This window comes from Caloenas nicobarica, chromosome 5 (assembly GCF_036013445.1).
Source record: "Caloenas nicobarica isolate bCalNic1 chromosome 5, bCalNic1.hap1, whole genome shotgun sequence".
Taxonomy (NCBI): Eukaryota; Metazoa; Chordata; class Aves; order Columbiformes; family Columbidae; genus Caloenas; species Caloenas nicobarica.
The window spans coordinates 35,683,663-35,706,818 of NC_088249.1; the positions used below are offsets into that span (position 1 = coordinate 35,683,663).

General features: G+C 44.5%; 1 protein-coding gene across 1 annotated transcript in view; it reads left to right on the plus strand.

Annotated features, from left to right (window-relative positions):
* Positions 1–17,865: 17,865 nt before the first annotated feature.
* The window catches only part of RAD51B (RAD51 paralog B), a 398,407-nt gene continuing 393,116 nt past the window's right edge, over positions 17,866–23,156 (plus strand). Inside the window, exons 1-3 of the mRNA XM_065636030.1 lie at positions 17,866–17,881; positions 19,547–19,640; positions 20,440–20,553. Coding sequence (XP_065492102.1) covers positions 19,557–19,640; positions 20,440–20,553 — 198 coding nt within the window. The 5' untranslated portion in view covers positions 17,866–17,881; positions 19,547–19,556. The remainder of the gene's footprint in view (positions 17,882–19,546; positions 19,641–20,439; positions 20,554–23,156) is intronic.

Here is a 23,156-nt window from a genome sequence, read left to right on the forward strand (position 1 = left end):
GCATCCATTCCTGAGGGGAAAAGCACTCTTGACCCTGTGAGGAGAATTGCTTGTTGGTTCTCCTCTTACGAAGGCAGTGTTAATCCTTTTTGTATCACACAGAATGCAATTATTTTATTCCTCCCCTTTGCCTTCTCACATGGCATCTGTTGCTGGCAATGAGCATATGCAAACACTGGTGGCACGTAGTTAATTGAATCTGCCCTGGGGTATGCAATGTCTCCTGAAGCACCCAGAATACTTAGGTGGATATTTAGAGTTCCCTTTTTATAGTTCATTAAATTAAAAGAGAACAAACACTGAACAGACTTTTTTTCCATGCTGTGATGCCAGTATTATGACAGCAGGGGAATAGTGCTTAGTTTATCAGCCTTGATGGAGTTAGGCATGTAGACCCAGGCAAAATAGTCACCTGACACTGTACATGGGGAACAAAAGAGATGAGATTTGTATGTGAGATAATGTAGAGGAGCTCTACTCCACCAGAACAAGAATTGCAAGGTGCAGGTGAGAGTTGGGATCTCCCCATTTTGGCCCTGGTTCTGTCAGGGTCGTTAAATGCTGTGTTTAAAGCTAGCTTGTCCTCTCACAGCACAGCCTAAGCATGGTGTCGTGCTGCCTCACACACCACCCTTGCATCATCTGAAACCCTCAGCTTCATAGAAACATCCTTCGGATCCCTGCTTTCTCCTTAGGTGTTACCAAACTCTTTAAAAAGGTTCAAAGGAGTTAGCAAGGTGGTTTGGTGATTCCCAGCTGCAGCTGGGAGTTGGAGAGGAGTGGCTGTTCACAGAGCTAACCTGGTGCACAATCACAATCATGTGTCTTGACCTTAGAAGCTCCCCACTAAATGACACTGGTTTTGCTCAGTGATGTAATAATTCAGATGCTCAAACTACTGAGGGGTTTCCCAGCAGCATCTGGTATCTTATTCCATTATCCTTGTTGCCTATGCCCTTGTAACAGCTATTGTAGTCTGCTTTCCACTGATGTCTGACACGTACCACCCAGCTATTGCATCCTCATAAGAGTGGTAATTTACACCCAGAAGTGCACTTTACTTGCAGTTTGCACACCAGAAACAGAAAGGAACCCGGCAAAATCTTAAATCAATTAAAATAATTATACATAATACCATGTACCTAATGCAGCAGGATTAGCCAGACTACAGTCAGAGCTTTGTCTTTTCTGCAAAATCTCCCTTTTAAATACATGTGATGCTTCTTATAACGTCTTGCAGAAGCGCCCAGAGCACATTACTGGGGTCTCAGTGGCAGCTCAGCAAGAGCTCAGGAGCTGGACCAAAGTTGTAGAGACATTTACATTAAGAAAAAAAACGCACAAGGCCTAACATTTGTTTGTATGTGTATCTTCCTCAGTAGATTAAAGTTGCCTGTTTTGAGTTCACCAGCAATAAAAAAAAACCTTGTGATTTATGTACCTTGTCCTAACTGCAGCAAGGACAGAGTGGCCCATCGCTGCTTTTCTTTTCCAGGGGGGTGGTGGGTGGTGGGACATGGACTCCAGTTACCCCAAGGTTCCTGTTTTGCCTCCCTTCTCTTGGTTCTCTCTTGTATGGTCCACCCCAAAGGATCTCAAAGCACATGATGAAATACAGAGTCTGGTGTCCTGCACGCAAGAGGCAGTTCAAGCATTACTGTGATGTCTGTTCATGTTCTCAAGATCTTGCCGGAGGGGAATGGTTGTTCTACAGCAGGACCAGACTGCCTTTGGTTCTGCAGTGTTACAATGGAGAGAAGTGTGTACACGTGTACCAGGTACTATTGCGCCTTTGGTCTGAGTGCATTTTGTAATTAAAGCAGAATAATCCAATCAAGGTTTTGCTCGGCTAGTCCTGTGGCTATAAAAGGTAAAACAAGACTGCAGGGCTTTGACCACTTTGACAATTAGGAAGTGGGTGACTGAAGTCCTCTTGAGCTCGGTGGCGTTGCTCTGCTCCTGACTGGTTTTGTGAAACCTGCACAGAAAGAAGGGGGGTTTCTTTGTTCACTGGAACTTCTGCCCCTTCTGTACTATGAATAAAACATGAGCCACCACTAAGATGTGAACTGAAACCAAATGTTTTTCTGTTTTAGTTTCTCCTGGGCCAGGAATACATGCAATATGCTCCATATTCAAGGGCAAGTCTTGCAGACCCGAGTTCTTTGCTTCGGTTGTTCTGCCAGCTTTCCACCTGAGAAGGAAACTAGTCTCTTCCCCTTCCTTTCTGCACATCAGCAGCTGCCAGATCTCTCTGCCATCCATCCCCTGTTGTAGAAGGAAATCTGTCTTCTGCTGCAACCCTGCTAAAACAAGCTGTTCGCACCGTGCATCCTCTTGCCCAGCTGCTTTGGCACCTAACAACCAGGTAGGGTCACAGAGCTGGTGAGACCTCAGGAGTGTTGTCTTTGTTTGGGAAATGGCCTCCACTTGCATCTGCCTTCCCGTAGTCTCCTCTGAGTGTCCCCAGCCAGCCCCTGGGGAAGGGACCTTCCCTTCCTTCCACCTCCCACCCCAGGGAATGGAGCAAGCTCTGCTGCTGCCCGGGGGCCTCAGTGCCACTCAAGGTTTTAACCTAACAGAGGCCAGGCTCCAGCTGGACAGGGGAACTTTGATTTTAAGAGCTGTACAGCTCTGGGCTTCAGGCTCATTTCTGGCAAGTCAGACACAGGCACAACAGTGAATTTGTACCACATGAAATGGCTTATTTCTTCTAGGATGGCAAGGGCTTGCTCCATCAAGGGTTTGGCCACTTGGTTCACTGCTTTGTGAACAAGAGGGAGGTTACAGAAGCAGGTGGTACTCCCAGTACCTGCTCTGCTTTTGGTTCCTGGGCTGCTACACAGACACCAAAGGAAAAAGTGCTGTCTTGAGAGAAGTTCTGGGAGGAGACACCACAGCTTCACACACAAATCTGCACTTACCCTCTGAGATCTTTACTACAAATGTAGTAAATGCAAGTGTAGAACTGCAAAAGTTGTCAGCTTGCCCTAAAGTATATGATTGCCTGAACTTACTCTGAAGTACAAGGGATGTTAAAAATCTCTAGTCCTCTTTTTCTGTAGGTGATTCCCGACTTAAATCTTTGTGGAAAAACACAACACTTAGAGGTATGCAAGCTAGTGCTCATTAACCAGTGTAGGTACTAAAAGCCATATGTTGCTGTGCTCCATCCTGCTAAGTTAATCATGCTGAGCAGCAGAGTACTTTGGCCCACAGAGTGTGCTGCCATGTGGCTATACCACTCCCAGCACCTGAATTAGTACAAACACCTACTCAGGAAGGCATTTTGCCTTAGAAAATTACTCTTAATTCCATGGGTTCCAGTGGAAATGTTTGTCAGGCTAAACAGGGAGAAAGACTGAGATAGTGTATAAGCGTCATCACTGCTTATGATCTCACTTGAAAGCATCTTATTTAAAGTTTCAGCTGCTTAACTGAGACCCTAGAGACCAAATTTGGAAGGTGAGTTGTCACAGCCTTGGAACAGGTCAGCAGCATCATGCAACTGCAGACTGTGCTGCACGTGGTGTGCTGTGCAGCTCCAGCGTGCAGCCAGGACCAGCTTCTGCTGAACGAGGACTGTGATGAGCACGGGAGGTGATACGAGCGCTGCTGGTAACGGTGGCAGAACGAGGGCTGGTGGTGACACCTACATTCCCAGATCTTCAACAGCTGGACAGGTTGGAAGCAGCTCTTACATGTTCTCCATGTTTTGGACTTCTGGCAGGTCTAAAGCAATCTGGCAGGTTTTTTATTCTGAGAGAAGCAGACCATTTTCTCAGACTCCTTACTCTGGAGTTGAGGCTGCTCACTCCTCCTTTTGTAGCCACTGGATTTTCTGATGTGAATGGCCTTCATTAGTGTCTCAGAAAACAGCAATTTTTAAATGGTAATCCCCCATGCTTGACGTCAGTTTGTATTTATGCTTTAGTCAATTTAGGAGCTAAAGACCCTTAAGTATCTGGTGGTGCTGTTTGTTTATGCTGTTGTGTGGCATGCTGTCCTGCTTTGATGCTATAATGAAGAAGAAAGAGAAGGAAATACAATCAATTTGCTCTTTAATAAAAATAAGTAAACATATGCAGTTGAGACAATATTTATTAAATATGTGAGTTTAGACACACACAGTGCTTGTAGATCTCTGGCCTTTCAAGCATGGGACACTTTCCAGTGCAGAATTTCTCTTTTGTTTGTGGTTAACCCCCTTTGCAAGATATCCATAACGCTACTTCAGTATGGTTCTTTACCTAGTATTTTGGGGACGAGAGTAAGAGCATTTGCCTTTCTTTTTCAGTTTTCATTGAAGGATCTCTAAGTACTTTTCACAAACCAATGAAATAATTCTCGCTTCAGGCCTTGAAGTAGGTCAGGATTAACCCCAAACCACACTGATCAGGAGCTAATGGAAATGGCAATGTCCTGACAGCTCCCAGAAGGCCATTTCAGACCTGGGAATGGGAGTTTAACATTTCTACCTGTTCACCAAGCTTCCAGATTTGAGGAGCGAATTAACAAAGTTCCAAGAAAGTTGGAGAACTGGGAAGGTGCTACCTGGTTTCCACCATCTGAAGCTGTCCTAGAAATGGTTTTGTACATCATCACATTGCTCTGTCTGCCCAAGTCAAAGCCAGCACACAAAGGGACTGTCAGAGCTGACAGGCAGCATGGTTCTATCTGTCTTGTACAAAACAGGACTGATTTCCCTCTGTTCTCTACATAATCCCATCTCCATCAGTAGAATACTTTTGGGTAAATATTGCTAGGGGCAACAAGCCATGTTAGAGGCTAAACCGAGCTGACCATCTGCTCTATCAGCTCGTGTTGTTGCAGTTACTGCAGAGCTTATCTATATTGCTGTTTGTGTTGTCAGACCACTCATCTGATACCACAGCTCTTCCTACTGCTCCTGTTTCTCCATCAGCTCCTTGGGTAACTTGTCCCTTTCTGTACCTTACCTCCACTGCAAGACTGTGCTGCGATCACAGGGTACCCTAAGCCTCCTGTCTGAACCCCAGCTTTGGCAATTTAACACAAATGGGCTGATTGCTGAGGAGCTGTAGCTTCCATTAAAGCCCACAACAGCTGCAGTTGTCAGTGCTTTGGAAGGCAGAAAACATTTTACATGCCTTCAGGCAAAAGTAGAGCAGCGAGTTTGCCACTGTTGTTCAGTGCCTTTGCTGTAACATCCACACAATGGTATCTAACAGGCTTTCAGGGGTAAATTGACAAAAAGCTTCTCTGGTCAATCTCTTTGAGTTTCAATGTATGTGGAATAATACGTAATTTTAACTAATCCTTCATATAAATGCATATACTCATAGTGAGTACGTGTTTTGATGCATAAACATGGCTGATAGGTTCCATGCCGCACCACTGACTGCGTGGTAACTTCTACTGGCAAAGAAGAGCCATCACCTGCTTAGCTGCCAACCCCGGTCTGGGCCCACTCACTGCCAGTTTCTTGAGCATATGAGATCCAGAGAAGATCCAAAATGAAGCTCCACAAACACATGAAGCAGGTTAAGATTTGGGTTGGTTGCATTTGACCTGGCAAGCTGCGTTTCTGCATGTCTTGGTACGTGGGAAGGCCTCAGGCTGATGTGGCAAAGGGGTTAAAGCCTCTTATTGATGGGTTCTTAGCTCAGAGACGGGGGTTAGGCCCATGTTTTTCAAACGTGTTTTACGTAAGGTTTTAAAATCAGATTAATGTCTAAGGCAAACATGCCATACTATTCTGCTTCATCGTTTAAAAAAATGGGACTTATCACCTTGAGGACCTTCGGATGTCTTGCTAGAGTTTGTCTTCCCCTCTGTGTGCACTCTCTTATTGCTAATTAGAGTGGTGTGTACCCAACCTGAGTCAGACCCATCCACTCCTCTTCCTCAGCTAAGGCATTGACCAAAAGCACTGCCTCCCACCCAGGTTGCTGTGCTGATCCTAGGAATCCTGTTCTGCTGCTGCTCCATCTGTTGGCCACTGGTGCCTGTCTGTAATCTCTGATCTCAGTCATGTTGCAAATTCTCCAGGCCAGGACTTGTATTTTTGTTGTAACATTGATGTGAGCCTGTCCTCAACAGGATCTGGAAGTGCTATGATATCATAGTAAGCATTAAAAAAGTCTCTTGAAGTCTTTAAGGATAAGAGTAAACGTGCCAGCTCTGTTCCACTAATAAAACAGCTTGGTCAAAATGTCCACGAGGCACCTTTGCTGCCCCTTTCCATCCAGCCTGGTCTCATAGCATCACACAGGAAGGCAAATCTCTGCTGATGAGCTGAGTGTGCCAGTGAGGCCAGTGGAGGGGGGCATGGCTGGTGGCACACTGGGAGCCTCCTCCCTGGGATTCCTCTGCAGATGGCACACGGGTGTCCACATTAGCCGGACGCTGGCATGCTCCAGCAAAACCTATTTTTAATGTTATTGGGCAGTCATCTGTCTCTTCAGCAGAGGCTGACTTGAGTTAGTACGGTAATTACAATTATATTTTGGTTGACAAACGTGATGACAAAGCACAGCTGCCCTTTGATCTCATAGTAAAGGCAGCGTGGCCCCGGCAGTGTGCTGATGGTGGGGCTTGGTGCTGCATGACTGCTGGAAGCAGCATGGACATCTCCAAATGCCCAGCATAGGCTACAGGTATTCTGGACACTGGTCTCTGGGCAAGAGCCAGGCATGCACCCAGCATGACGTTGGTGGTGAAGGTGGTGTTGCCACTACATTTATGTCCCAGCAACACTGCCTGTGACCTTGTGGCTGCCCACAAAGCTGGCCTGAAGCCTGGCTGTGGCTGCTGCCATGTATGGTCCATTAAACCATGTTTCTTAGCTTTATCTTCCATTGCCTCAGCTGAGTCCTTCTACCTCACCAACCACCCGCTGGCAAGGTCTGACTGAGTGTTAGGGCTTTGGTGTTAGTCTCAACTTCCTGGTTTGGATCTGGTGACTTAATCCTTGCCACTTGACAACTTTTCCTTGGCCAGGGCTCCACAGCACTGTCCCCTCCAGCTCTGCATTGTCACCTCATGGCCTCTCTGTTGTCCCTCTTCCTTGGAAATCCTGCTCAGCTCAGCTGTGTCCTCTGCCTGGGTGCCCCCATCCAGTTACCCAGCTTTTACTGCCATCCTCTCCTCATATCTCAGGCCTCTGCCTCCCACCTAGCTTGCCACTGTCTCTCCACACCTGCATTTTGCTCAGTTCCTCCAGCACTTCTTCCCAGACGAGTTACCAGCAACTCAGGCTGCCAGTAGCCAGAGCAGACTGCTGCTTCTTTTTGCTTCTCATGTTCCCTGCTCTTGTCTTTTCTCTCTGGCAGACACATTACAAATGGGACAGGCAGAGACATCTTTGACCTTCTCTTCTGCTCTTCCTTATTTGCCTTTATGTCTTGCCACCTGAGGTCTCCCTGCTGGGCTAGTGTCCCATATGCCTGTTTCCCGTTACTCATCCCGTATACAAACTGTTTTCTTCAGCTGACCTGCTAGAACATCCCCTTGTCCCCATGCCAGTCTGTCTCACCAGCTCTGCAAAACCGAGTAAATTAAATCATGTGTGTATCTATTTCACATATTTATGAGCAAGATCCCTGCATAGTGAAAGGGTCCTATACACAAAAGGGGAAACGAGGACACCAGCATTAAAAGGACAAGTGGGGGGAGGGGAGACCAAGTTCAAGGGCAGATGTCAAGGAGGTGAGTTTACAGTGTTGAAAAAATGCAGAACACTGAAACAACAGCAGACCAGAGTATCACTGACAAGTCACATCAATGTTCTTTACCTGCTAGTTCTGCTTTTAAGCTCTCACCTTTTCCTGCTCTCTGCACTTAGGTCTTCAGAGCAGAGACCAATCCCTTCAACTGGCTCAAAAAAATGTATAGAGAAATTAAAAAAACCCAGCAGACACCCCTTTTTTTTCTGTGTCTTCTGTGATAACAGACACCTCTCCTTCCCTTTCCCCCCCAGCGGGAAAGCTGATCTGTCGGACTGATCGGTTTGCGAAGGCAGCCCTTCCAGGCCTCCCTGCCGAATGCTCCGTCTGATCTCCTGCCACTGTGAGCGCAGGGAAAGCTCCTCTCGGCTTCCCCAGCGCAGCTCACACGCTGTGCAGGTCCCAGCAGGAGAAGGATTTGCATGTGATGCCGTTACATCGACCTCCCGAAACATGGCTCTGTTGCCCATCTGCTGTGTGCTATTGCTTTCCCAGGACACAAAAGCAGGTGAAATGTCTGTTGGATGCCACAGAAACCTCTCAGGCTGCAGCAGTGGTACAATAACCCTCAGAGCAATACTGAAAGATCCTTTGTGCGCAAGAGCTCCTTTTAAATTGGGCTGGGATTTTTGTTGCTCTTTAAAGGATTCCGCAATGAGCGACCTAGAGATTTGTCAGTTGCGTCCTAGTCATATTTTAACACAATGCAGACAGCAGATGCTTCAAGAAGATTATATTTCTTCATGTACATTGGGTCTCCAGGGAGATTACACATTCGGGGTCAAGGGCTTTAGGAGGCTGGCTCTGCAGCCCTGCAGGAGGATTTTTCTGTTTCCAGTAAAAAGTATCTGTAAAGCACAGGGCATTCTGCCAAGCCTTCTATATGGAGTCAGCAGGAAATGCTGCTCCCAAGAGAGATTTTACCTGTGGCTCTGTCAGGGATTGCTTTTATTATAATAAGAGCAATTGATCAAATAGTCCCCAGTGCTGCAACACCTTGCAGCCTGAGTATCAGGGCTGAGCATGAGCAGAGGAGCAGCGCTTACCTATTGGACTGTAAAAAGGTTGTTCATGTGGGGGAAAACTGTCTGCCTCTGTAAAGGCATGCAGAAATGGGCACGGTGTAACAGGAGAGTGATTTTGAAAAGCAGACATCTTGGCCAAGGCAATCATCAGCTGGCCAGCACAGAAGATCTTGCAAGGGGGACAATTATGTCCAGAGATACAACAAAAGCCCTCAGGGGGTCCTCACTGTACACACTGACAAGCCAGAGATTATCTAAGTTTTAAAGAGGTTTTACAAAGAAGCTGCTTCCTCCTGCTCCAATCTTGTACGACAGTTGATTTCTTTGCTTTGGATATTGAATGACTAAGACTGAGCAAGCCCTGCCAGGCTTGGAATTTCCAATTCCACAAGACTTACGGATCCAAACCTTGACACCAGCCCTTGCAAAGTCCAGTCCTGAGAACATCAGCAACTACCAGTAAAATTCAAGCGCAGGCGCTGCTGCTAATACATCACAAAGGGGATGTTTTATGCTCACTGGATGCTGAAATAAATAACAGCACCAAGGGGAACACGGACCTCAGTTATTGCTAAATCCTACCTCAGACAAAGCTGCATCTAATTTCCATGAGTGTTTTCCTAAGGAAGGAGCAAATGTTAACCAAGGAAACCAGGAGTTACCTCAAGTGCTGAAATATGCACAAGAGAAAGGAGCTGGTTTTCGCAGGTGCCCTCCAAAGCCTGCAGAGCCATAGGGGCATCATTTTGGCGTTGCACTGCAGTTGGCCTTCCAACAGGAACTGCCCCACCGTGTTCCCCCCACCCTCATGCAGAGCTTAATGGTACCAGAAATGGTAAATGTCAGGACGTGTTTGTGCAGTGGAATGTAGAAACTATGGTTAGGTAAAGCAGTGATCACAGGAGAGGCTGTGTAAATGCTAAAGAGCCCTTAAAGAGATGTCACAAATAGCCCTGATTTCTCTCTTCGCCCTGTGAACAGCTGCCATGTGCTACAGTCCCCTTGTCAGGGAGTAAATTTAGCAATGAAAAAAGGATAGCTCAGGATGCCTGTTAGAATGTGCTTTCCTGGCATCTAGCCCACCTCCGTGCTAGGGATGAGCAGCATGGCAGCAGCCAGCCTCGGGGGGCCAGGGGGGTCAGGACATCGCTGTGACATCTTCTAGAGGAACAAGGAGTCTGCAATAATTCCCTGAGCTCCCCCAGTCAGCAAACCAGGCCTGAAATGCCACGTTGGGCTATGGCATTTGCATCTTGATCTAACCTTTTTCAGGTTTGCGAATAAATGAGTTTCTGAGGGGTAAGCCTGGAGCACAGTTATTCAGAAGCAATGCGGTAATAAATTTTGTTTTACTCAAGTCATCAGTCCTCCTGCCTTGGTGTATATGAACAATGTCTTACTCTCCTTGGATTCCCTCAATATCCACATTTTGTAGCTGAAGTGGTGGCAGCAATTTCCTTTTTTCTCCATGTTTTGAACAGGCAGAAGGAGGAACAGAGGCACTGGTAAGCAGGGGAAGTTAGCAGTGGGGAGGAGAGATTGAAGGAATTAATGCCCATCCAAACCTATTTTTTTCAGTTTATTTAAAAATATGTAGTTCTGATGTTATATGTTGACTTTGGTTGTTGACAAGACTGCATGAAATGAGTCAATGTGTTATTCCAGGCATTTTTGGCAGATATGTAGGAAAGCTATGCAGTTAAGATCAGCAGCTAACCCACAACAAAGCTTAATCTCCAGCCAAAAGCTTAATCCAACAGAAACCAAACATCTGCCCTCCTTGGGCACTCTGGGATGGAGACAGAGGTCTTGGCTTCTGGGGTGGCTCCTTCATCTTCAGACTCCTCCCAGATGGCAAAGCAGGACATGTGCACTTGCTCTGTGGTTTAGGTAAGAAATTGTGGCATGGGGTGGCAGATGCCAGGCTCTTAGAATTACTGCTACAAAACCTCAGACTGAACCATACGTAGATCTAGTACAAATAACAGTATCCCTCCCTTGCCCTGTAAAACCTTCTGCTATTTCTGGCCTTTCTCTCCCAGCATCTCTTTTCATACACAGCAGATTGAGAACATTATCCCTGGAATAAGAGTGTGCATGCTGCTTTTTTTCACTGTATCTCATTCCTGACCTCTGCTGCTTTTTTACTATTCTGGTCCTTGTTCATAATAGGAAATTGAAAGTCCAAACATTTTATTCAAATCTGACATTCATTCATCCTCCCAGCTTTTTTTTTTTTTTTCCCTCTGTCAGATTAAAGGCAGAGAGAAAGAAACAGCTAAAACTCTGTGTTTGTGGCCCATATTTTTAATATCCAAAGCCCTGATTCTGTTCTTAGTCTTGCTTTGTGTAACTTTGTTCATTTCACTGACCTTGTTCTGAATACTCAGCAATGTAAGAAGGAAGTTGGGTGATATATTTAAAGAGTATTTGTTTTAAACATAACATTGATAGTTAAGACAAACAAGTCTCATGCTCATCTGCCCATTTCCCAGCCCTGTTGACTTGTCTACATTCTTGATCTTATCATTCAAGTTCAAATATTTGAAAAGTGACCACAGATTTAGAGTGACTCAATTTTTACCAGTTTGGGACATCTCTATCCTACTTTTCTTTGGATGGCTCCAGTTAAAAGTATGGCAGCTGTGTACCCCTGGAGCTGAAAGCATTTCAAGCTGCAAGCCCTAAAATCAAGCCAGCTCCAATCAGAGGCTTTTAAAAAATAATTTGGCCTTCCTATGTGAGCTGGTGAGTTGAGTCCCTGCTGAGAGGTGATGGAAACAGCTCCCAGTGGAAGCTGAATGAGAGCCAGTTGAAGTAAACCTTCGGTACCATAAGGCTGTGGAGTCCCTGCTGTCCCTGCTGATGCCGCGATACAGCACAGCTATCATGAGAGTCAGTGATGGATGCAGGATGGCACAATCTTCTGTCCGTTCAGAAGCACCTTTCCTTACGGTGCACTTTATTTTGAAAGGCTGAGAGTGTTCTCATTTCATGCCCTTTCCCTCTTGGCTGTGAAAACTCCTGAGGTTTGGGAAAAATACGCCTTCAGTGACTGGAATGGATTGGATCGGACTGTGATGCTTCCTGCTTATGCATATAAGCCTATATCCTAAAGACCACTGAAACAAAAGTTCAGTTATTGGACAATTAATTGGACCTCAGTTCAGCAAAACAGCTAATCATGCACTCAGCTTCTTGCTCTACAAATCTCCTGTTTTACTTCAATTAAGTATAGGCTTAATTTGCTGCATAGTTCATTTAATAAAATGTGCTGTTGTGATTTAAAAAATAGCTATGACTCTGTAAAATCAATTTATCATGGGTAGTCAATGTAGAGTGAGGATAATGTGATCATAGCTATGGCATCATAGCCAAACGGCGAACGGCAGACATGCTGCCTGGATACAGTCTATAGTAATTGAGTTTGTGGTAGTGAAGTCCTCCTGGGGTGATATTTGAATATATTAATGCTATACAGTCATCCCAGTAAAATGGATAAGAAGCATCATGCTTCGAGGTAAAAGATAATCACCACAGAAATAATTTGATATCTTCTTTCCTCTGTGGGTAAATTCTTCTATAATTATCCACTATGAGATCTCTTGCATCTGTTCGGCAATACTGTTCAGACACAGGACATTGGTTCTCTGGTCTGATCTTGTTTGAGAATGCTGAGTTCCTTCCAGGTGGTGTGTGAGAGTAACATTCAACTGCAGGGCACAAAGATGTCTCCTCCTTTCAGCACCAGGCAGAAAAATGTAAGGCACAAAGACTGCGGGGGCAGAGACCTTTCTCTGCTTTCTCTGCCCAGGTTTGGTGGTTGCTTCTCTCTTCATTCCACTCAGCCACCTTTGCAAACAGTTCAGCAACATCTTCTGGGAAGGATGGTGAAGACGTCTGCAGCAGTTTCCTTTGCAGTCCCAGCCATAGGGATCTCATGCATCGCTTTAAAAAGAAGTAGAATGAAAAGCATGCAAGAGCCAAAGGCCCCAGACTGAAATGATTCATGGAATGAAATGTTCCAGGCTTTGTTTGCTTGCTGGTTTGTGTGTTTGTTGTTTGACATAAGAGCTATTTGGCTCAGTTCAGCTGCTGGGTTATCAGTGCGATTAATTTTTAACATCACAAAGCAAAGATTTTTCCAAAAACCAAAGCACTTTCACTGCCATTACTGATTTGGAACATGCTCCTTGGGCAGTGAGCTGAATAAAAATAGTCACATTAGATTTTCTTTTTTTTGACATTGTACATGAATGAGTTCGTCTTTTTTTCAAGGGCACCCCCATATCTGGCAACTGCACAGAGATGATTGTCTGGGACCTACTCTTCTCTGCTGGTGTTGTCCAAGCACAAAAGCTCATCTCTCAGTCAACTCCACTGGCTCCCACTGTCTCTTTTCTCCACTGAAGAACTCTGCAGATGGAGCAAGGGCTGTATGTGAAAGCAACAGATATCCCAAAGCAGCCACAAAAACTAGGCACCATCAGTACTAATTTCACTGGTCTCTGACTGTGATGACAAGGGGTACACAGGACACTTCCTCTACTGCTCGCTGCGAGGTGCTTGGATTTTTCTAGTCTAATTGCAGGTTCTCACTAGAGGCTGGCTGTTGGGAGGGATCACAGGGCAACACGCTGGATGTGCACATCCCCAGGGAACCGGGCTGATCAAAGGGGAACCTCTGAACTACTGAGTTTGCTTCCATAGCTGGTCACAGTGAAACAGATCTGCTTCATAGGACAAAAGTCTAAATATAGCTCAAGTTTCTGACTAACAGGGTACGTTGCAGTTTTCCCATGCTTTAGCAACAAAAAGCTGCAGTGGGGACCTAAGGACTACATCAGTCAGATACTGTCTGCTTTGTATAATGCTCCTAAAGGCCTACTGCAGTGGCATTTGTCATTTCTTGGTCTCCCTCAGCATCTGGGGAAAGCTGCAGGAAATTTTGTGTAAAGAGTAGCAAGGCCTCGTGATTGCAGACATCACTATTGGGATAACTTGAGCATCCCAGTAAACAAACTCAAGACAAGGCAGTAAAAATGGGGTGCTGGTAGGGTGCAGGCAAAAGGCAGGAGTCAAGTTTGTTTTATGTAGGATAGATTTGGTTTAGCATATATGGGTAAAGATCTGCTTTGGTAACAACAACTCCATGTTGATTATTATGCTTCGGCTGTGCCAGCTCATGGCCTTCTCAGCTAACAGAAACCTAACAGGGAAATATAAAAAGCCCAAAGACTTGAATGACTCCTGCTGTGCCTTTAACCAGAAAAAGCTAAATGAAGTAGGAAGCTGATCTTGGAGGGCAATCTGCTTAGATGAGTACAGGCTAAAAGTGGAATAATCCCCGAGGTCTCTCATTTTGTTTGCTGTAATTTGGGCAGAAAGCAAATGCAGCTGATTTTTTCAAAGCTGAAATGTGCAGGTGGGTCTGTTCTTCTGCTTGCAATAGCAGCGAAGGTGGCTAGTCTGCTTTTCTGTAAAAAGGGTAGGAGGTACAGATGCTCTCTTTCAAAAACTCTACATTGCTGCTGAAAATTTCTGAAATGGTTTTGGGGATGATGGATAATTCTGAATCCATAGCAGCATGTGTGAAGAGGCAGAAAACAGAGAAATGCCTTCTGCCTGTCCTGAGAAAAAAGCTTTTTCCTGGATGTAGATGTGTGTGGTCAGACAGGTCCTCACTAATACCTGAGGAGGATTCATTATAATTGAGTTTAATCCTTCCTGAGCAGGAGGAAAAAGGTTAATTGCCTGGTGAGAAGCATTTATCTGGTCCACAGACTGTTCAGAGGACTGGGGGAGGGCGAGAATCAGTCAGAATGAGAAGATGGGCTAATTTTTCACAGGTCTGTTGTTCTTCATCTGTTTATTATAGCCAGTCATAATAGTGAGGTTGTGCTGAGCAGCTTGTAGAAACAACAGAAAGATGGTTTCCTTTCCCTCTACTGCATCCCTGGAGCAGATGCAGCTGAGAAAGTCTCAAGTGAAGTGGCTTTGCTAAAGCTGTGCTTGTTTTTAACTAGGGTGCAGGACTCCTTCTGAGATCCCTTAAATTGCTTTTTTTTTTTTTGAGATGAGGGGAATCTCAAAAGGTTCAAAGTGAATCTTCATCTCCTTTGGGGAGACAGCAATGGAGAGAATACTTAATTGGAGGAGGTTCCTTTGTGTACTGTTATTGAGCAACCTCTTGGGACCTTAATCCCAGGAAAGCATGAGCTGGTCTATAATTGCTTTCCAGTCTCAGGAGCACGTGTGGTGTTGTGGTGGTTTTTTTTTTTGTTTTTTTTTTAAGAATGTGGTAGGCATCAAGTAGATAACCCCAAGGAATAAGAATATGCTAGACTAATTATACGCTAGACAGCAAGCATAAGGTGGGGAACTGCTTTGAATATCTGGATTACCCTTGTGAGTCAGAGTTGTTGCTGTGTTCTCATAGAGTGAACTCTTCCGGGGAGAGACTTTCCTTTCACAGGGGTAGGGGAGCACTGCTAATTTTAAGGCAAGAACTGATAGTTGGAAAATAGCAATAAACGTGAGGACTGTAGTCAGTATCAGTGAGCTGATACTGTGATAGTAATGAAGTGAATGATCTGAAATGTTCCAGAATGCAAAACTGTTATCTGAAGATGCTCACAAAAGGCTGTCTTGCGTTTGAGGATGAAACTTTTCTGTGGATTCTGTTCCAGAAAGGAAAAACATTTGCCATTATCTTTTCAGTTCTGGAGGCTTGCAGAATTACTTAACTGCTGAGTATTTGGATAAGAACTGATAAGGATTTCATCCTGTGCCTTTCAAATCAGACTCTGCCCCTTAGCAAGCTAATCACCATTCCTTTTTTATTGTAATTGATGTGTTCAATGTTGGAGCTCTCTGCTTCTATGAGATTTCATTTTTATTGCTGTTACACTTTGCCTTTCTGTAAGTCTTGCTCCAGTGTTGCTGGTTTAAAGGACCTTCTTAAATGAATGTGGTGAAGCTCAGTTCTTATAAAGTAATCATCTCTTAGCTTTATTAATCCCTTCTTATTATGAGTTCCAGAGGCAGCTAAAGGCTTAGACTAAAGCAGCTCTCTGCTGTGTCATGCCCGACACGTAAGTCTATTGGGCTGGCACTAATTACTCTGCTTACAGTCTAAATAGGTAAAATCAAAAACTGAGAAGGAAAACAGACACCCCGTCATTCAGGGGCTTGACCAAGGTCACAGAGCAGAGCTGTTTGCAGGGTGCCCCGATTCCCTAGTGACTAGTGTCCCATTCATATGGAAGCTGTGGAGCTGCTGGCTCTGTTGCCACTTAAGAATGTTGATGGTGACCAGGTGTGTGTGAACACTTGTCTAATTATCCTCTGGGTACGTAGTATTAACTTTCTAAAATTACACGGAGAAGACGATGGACGATTATTTGCCAGTAGGCTTAAAGGTGTATCTGCGTATCTGAGAGGAGTGGAACAGTCATGACTTCACTGAGACATGTGATGCAAAGGACTTGCAGGAAAGGCACCAGGGGCTATTGGCTTTGCTCACAAATCTTCTAAACCACCTGGCTGGTAAGATTTGCTTTCCTCACTCAACATCCCAAAACAGTTCTCTGGTTTAATACAAGTATTCTGTTTGTGTAGAAGATGGGAAGAAAGCCTATTGGCTTGGAGGTGACGAGGAAGCTCTGCTGCATTTGTGGGAGGGAAAAAAGTCATCAAGGCAATGTTACCTTTTCCTGCACCTCTGGAGGGAAGGTAGGGCTCCTGCTACTCCTGTGCCAAGTAGGAAATAGTCTGTAACAGAGTTACGCTATGGTCATGCCCTCCTATTTCCACTGAAACTAACGTGCAGCAACCGACATCCTTTCCTTCCCTTAGCCAGCTTTCCTCAATTGCAACTTACATTTTTCAAGTCAACTTTGAGAGGCCAAATGCACTAGGAGGAGCTCTTCCTCCATTTCATCTCTTCTCTTCGCGTTCAGCTGGCTATTCACTAAAGCTCCCAGTTGCTTTTTTACAGGCTGCTTACTCCCTGGCTGGCCCCTTAAATCCTCTGGACTTCTTTGGGCATGTAAGCTCCCTTCACGGTGTGAATGGAACACTAATTCCACTGGCCCTTTTTTGGTTGCTGGGCATTTCACGACAGTCAGCTCCTTGCTATGTTTCTCCTGTTTGCTAGTTTGGAAATGTGGCTGTTCTGTATTTCACACCTTCACTGTTATATTTATTTTTCAGTGCAGACAAAACCCCTGCCAGGCATTTCCCAACACACCGGCCTTCAGGCAACATCCTCGGTAACACTGGTCCATTTTTTTCTTCAGTTAGTTTAATTTCTAAAATTGTGAAGATTGCGCAGACAACATATATAAAATGCTAACTTCAGTACTTTCTAGTATAAACTAGAGTGAGTTGGAAAACTCACCCTACAGACATTAGTGAAATCATGTCAGTCACGTTTGACAACTGACTCTCCCGGTTACATTCCCATTACAGGGCAACAGCTTCTTCAGTCAGAAGAGGTTTCTCTCAGATCTGGCAGCAGACCAGATGTTTGTAAGGCCTGAATCTGAAAACAGGAATAAGCATTCAAATATTCTTTACTACTGAATATATGTATAGCACTCTTCCTGCTGAAGACTTTCACATTTTGTAGGTGCTTTGTGCACAGACGATGGTGGGAATTTCTAGGGTAAAGCATGGCAGCACTCATGAGAGGCAACCCCTGGGAAAGCCTACATTCGAGGTCTCCCCGCCTGGAGCAAGGACATTTACAGGGACATTGACTCCCCCTCCCCAGCCTGGCCCGGCGGCTCCCACCTTCAGGGACGCACTCACGAGCGCGAATAAACACCGAACGCCGCTCCGGCCCCCAAAGCTACTTCTTTTCTAAGGGACCGGCTGCAGGAGAGGCGCTGCCCCGGGCAGCACAGCGTCCGCAGAGCCCTCACTAGGCCGCAGGGCCCGGGCTCAGCCGCCGCCACCACAGGCCGCCCGACGCGCGCTTCCCGCTTCCCGCCCACAGGAACCACTACTCCCAGCATGCCCTGCGGGGCCACCAGCCTTCACGGGTGCGGAGGATTGGTGGGGGCGGAGCCAATCGCGAGTGCGAGCCTTGCCTCGCGGCCCCGCCTCTTCGCGCGCGCCGCGGGGAGCCTTTGAAAAAGTTCTGAGGTGCGCGGGGCTTCTCCCTCCCCGGCCCGGCGGGGGGTTGTTCCCGGCCGGTTTTCGGCGGGAGCGAGGTTTCGGGTGCCGGCGGCGCTGCCGGGAGCGAGGGCGGGCTGGGCCGGGGCTGCGGCTGCGGGTCTCGGAGCGATGGGGCGGGAGGGCAGCGCCGGTGCCGCCGCGGCCGCCCGCAGGTGTCGGCAGTTCCCGTCCTCGTTGCGCATGAGGGGATAAGGCCAAGGGCACCCGGGCCACCCGGTGTAAGGGCCGACACCGCGTGTGTTTCTCTCCTCACGCGTGTCCTCCCCACCGGCCCGGCCCCACAGAGCGGGCGCGGCCGCCACCTGAGGCACGGGGTCAGTGCGGGGGTTGTGCCCGGGCTTTGTTCCGCTGCCGCGGGACGGGCCGTGTGTGCAGCCCCGAACCCGCCGCTGTGCCCCGGGCAGGGTGTGACCTTCGCGTGACAGGCGGTTGTTAAACACAGCTGGGAACCTGGAGCTCTGCAAGCGCTTGATTTTTCTCCTGCCTCAAGAGGATTTGTGGAGGGGGCAATAGTTTCCATCTTGCGAGGATGTGGTGGCCTGTGCATCTGCAAGAGTTGTAGCAATTTCACATTATTTAAAAACCTTTTTATTTTGCCTAAACTTCTGGCTAAATAAATACTAGGAATGTTGCCTAAATAATACGTGTGAAACAGCTGTGTCCTTGAACATATGCCTAGGTCAGGAAGAACCACCTGCTTTAGGTTATACTGAGCTGAATACCGTCCTGTGGAGTTTTGTTCAGTAGAATGGAATGACAAAAAAATAAGGGGGCAAGTGCAAATAGCTGAGGGGACAAGAATTCATAGTGGCAGTGGAATCTTGTCTTCTATGCAAAATAGTCCTGAGGCTTATCTGAAATAATCAGATACTCTTTAAGCAGGAATCTCAATAAAAACAATTTGCTTAAGCGACTGAATGTACCACAATTGTTGCTGCTTTGATCCAGTGGTATTTTTGTTCACTTTTACAACAAAACAATATTTTTGTTGTAGTTTTTATCTTCATGTGCCTAGTGTTGGCCTCTGATTTCTTTCACACTGTTGGTTAAATTAAAGAACTCTTTATGAAGTGTATTTGTTTCACAAATTGTTACCCTGAACTTTATGAGATGGGTTTGATTAGTTTGACCATCTTGAGTCTTTCATACTAAAGTGTATTTCCAGCCTTTCAGTCTTTCTAGTGTTTCCAGGTCCTTCCTGTTCTTTTAACATCTGTCGTGAATTGTGGGTCACCAGGACTGTGTTGTGTTCTAGCAGTAAATGTTCTGGGGCTGAGTACTTATTGTGATTACTGTTCATGCTTAAGCATCCAAAGACGACCTTATTTCTTTCCAGTGCAGTGTAGCATGAGGATTTCTCGTTCTGTTCACCACTGAGTAATTTCCAGCTTTCTTATGTTCCAGAAATTGTTCATATGTGATCAAATATGAGGATATATAATTCAACATAACTGCTTTCAGAGAGGTAATATAATGTGATATAGACTTAATGGGAAGTCTGTATCACATTAACTTTTATATATGGGTATAAATACACACATGCACATACTTCTCTTTAGCAGGGAGTGAATGGAATTGTCTGCATAGTTGTGTTCCAAGCATCTTTCAAAATTTTTTTTCTTTGCCCTGTAGATTGGGGAGCATGGCTACTAAGAAACTGCGAAGAGCAAGATTGTCTCAGGAGCTGTGTGAAAGGCTGAGTCGCCATCAGATCACTACCTGTCAGGTGAAAGTGTGTTTTGTTTTCTTCCTCTGTGGGGGTGCATTGTGTTTTAATGCCTGTGCTATTTACTTTTTTTGCAGTTTTATTTACAGGGAGCTTTACTTTCAGTAAAGTAGGGGGCATTTCAGGCTTCATGTGGCCTGATGCTTTGTAAAAATACAGTTTTAAAACAATGGATGCCTAACTAAAACATTTAAACTTATATATACCTTCTTTTCTAAAAAACCTGAAGGTGCTTCATTTTAACAGGGGTGTTCAGCTACTACTTGTGTGAAGTAAGACAACTGTTCGTGAACACTTCACAAAAACACATTTATAGCACATAATCTAGTGTGCAAATGTGCTGTGATATTAAACTGTCAGTTACGGGTTGATTCAGCAGTACATTTTGAAGTTGTTCTCATGAATGCTCACCTAAAGAGAGCCAAGAGGCCCTATATATTTCAGTAGTATGTGTGATAAATACAGGATCTAGCCCTGGGATGGCAATCTAGAAGACATGATGTAATTTGGATGTTTTTCAGGTAGGCAAAGACTTTTGTGGACACAAAGGTGTTATCTTCATTATCACACAGTTCTTGAATGTTTGGTCCTTTGAGTCCATATCCTTTAAAATATCAATACAATTTCATGTAATATACTGGTGTCAGAGAAAGGTATGAGAGGTGTAGCAAAATAGCGCATAACATGGCAGAGTTGGTAAACCTGTGGGATGTGTACTAGTTGAGCATTAATTGCATCAGTTTAGTAGCCAGTCTTGATTTCTAGGTTGAGCTCTCTGAACTGTTCTGTTTTCTTTCAGGACTTTTTATGTCTTTCCCTCTTGGAGCTGATGAAGGTGACGGGACAGAGCTACTATGATGTGCAGAAACTTCTCTGTAAAGTCAGCCGAGCTTGTGCTCCCAAAATGCAGACAGTAAGTGTACTTGTGTTGTTCTCTTTTTAACGCAATACCTGGGAAAAAGCTAAACAGTGTCACTCATCTTTTACCTGGGAGGTTTGTGATGTTTCTCTTTGATTGCACAATTAAATAATACTTTTGTTTTTAATTTTTCATCTCTGAGGCTCTTTAGTTTGATGCAGTGACCTTTATTAGGCATTATAGCCTCAAGAGATTGTTCAGGCTTGCAGAATCGGTTCTGAGTACAATAGTGAAATACAGTATTCCCTCTTGCAATCCAGCGTATAAAAATAGCTTCTAGTTTGGACCCTGCAATTCAAAAAAGAAAACTAACATCGTTTAATACAAGCACTGGAACACTGGAACAGGCTGCCCAGGGAGGTTGTGGATTCTCCTTCTCTAGAGACATTCAAAACCCGCCTGGATGCCTTCCTGTGTAACCTCACCTAGGTGTTCCTGCCCTGGCAGGGGGATTGGACTAGATGATCTTTCGAGGTCCCTTCCAGTCCCTAACATTCTGTGATTCTGTGAAGCAAGAATAAGAATTTCAATATAAATATTGTTTTTAGACATAAAATGGGTGCATAGAAGTGAAGTGATCCTGAAAATAACTTCTTGAGGATTTTTTCCATACACGTAAATGAGCTGTGGTGTGGTTTAGGCTACAGGTGGCCTGACTAGGGAGAGCACAAGAAGGAAACAGATGTTAACTGCAATGCAGTGGCTGGATTTTGTTTTCTTTTTTGAATTCAGGTGAAAAGATGTCAAAAACGGTGTCTTTTTAGAACAGAGAGGACATGGACGGTTCTGACCTGTCTCAATGCAGCCTGCTTTTTTCCTCAGAAAAATAAGCCAAATCAAAGTTTATTATGTGTAATTGGCATAGTAATTGTAGCAGTAACTCTGTGAAACTTTAAATTCACAAAGATACTGCATTAAAGTTAGCAATATGCAGAATTAATATAGCTTATCCTGTAAACCTAGCTAATTACTAGTTTTCTGTCCATAACTGTTAATAATCATCAATATATTGAAGACAGATGAAGTTTTAAGTAGACTTCTAGAATTTATTTTTGCCTGTCATCCACACGTCACTGTTCAATCAGATTTCTTTGCCAAGAAGCTTGGCATATAAGAAACAGCAGTTGTCAAGGACTGTTAATACAGAGCCAGCTGACAGATGACCAGCTATGTAAGTGCATACAATACAGAGCTATATGTCCCGAAACAGAGGATGTTGGCTGTTTTTAAGGAATGTCGACTGAATCTTTGCAAACACAGGATTTCGAATGGACTTCAGATCAGAGTGACTGATGTAAATTTATGATTGATGTAGCAAGAAGATTTGATAATATCTTTGATTTAAAAAAAAAAAAGATAATAGGACTTATAAATAAGGGAAAAATACTATCCAGATATAACATTAGAAGCGCTGGTAGCAAAACTTGAGATTATGCCAAGATATACAGTAGAACTCTAATTTCTGGAAAACTTGCCTCACAGTATGAAGTACAGAGTGAAGCCTACTTAGCTCATCAGAGAGGAAGTTAGTTAAGGGGTGACTTGATCACATTATATGCTGAGTATAAAAAAAATTATATAGGAGGTCTTTAGAGTCTAGCTGAACAAAAAGCTGAATACAATCCAGTGGCTGGAAGATAAATTAAAAAATTAATCCCTGAAATGGGAAGTAATAAGAAACATCTTTGGATACTAACATAAGTTACCATTGGAAAAGATTGCCTAAGGATTTGGTAATTTCTGATTCACTTGGGCTCCTGATTTAACTATTGAATTTTTTTTTTTTTTTTACTGAAAGACAGTCTGGTTCAACCCTAATTTTGTGGGTTGAATACAGAAATTGCTGGCTAAAATTTTAGGGTCCATGTTAGTCAGGAAAGCTAAACTAAAATATTGTTTCCATGGTCTACAGGGTTCATTTCCTGTCTACAGGATTTAAGTCCTGTCAGAGCTTAAACAAAAAATGATTAAATTAAAACATGTTGCAAATCCTTCTTTTCAGTACATATATTCACTCTTAAAGTGAATCTGAATGTAAACTTCAATCCCAATTGAGTGAGAAAGAATTGGTTGGTTTTTGTATTGTCCTGTTCTTGAAAGCTATTTTTTGTATCTTTCTGAAGAACAGAGAAGGTCTGAATGATTTTTCGGATGCTATTTTGTTAGCTGTCATAACATAGGGAAGAACTGTAGCATAAAAAAGGAATGTAGTATATAAGGTACAAGCAATCTTATCTTAATCTGCTGGTAGACCTAGCTGGAAATTTTTATGACCAACTTCATTAAAAAATGCTCACTTGTTGTCCCAACAAGTATAAACCAAGACATCTGGAATCCAGTGGTGTAGTTATTGAGTTATCGGTGATTCCTGTGGAGGTGCTTCCATGGTGCACCATATTCCCAGCAGACTCTCTTAAGGCTCGGATAAATCTGATGCCTACATTTCTCTCAGGCTTAGAGAAATCAGATTTTCTGGAGTGGTCAATCGTGGCAGGTTGTGGTGGGACACTCTGACAGGGCTTCAAGAATCTATGTTCTTGGGCCAGGAGTCTGGGACCTCTGGGAACTCAAGTATAACTAGAACAACAACCTTTAGA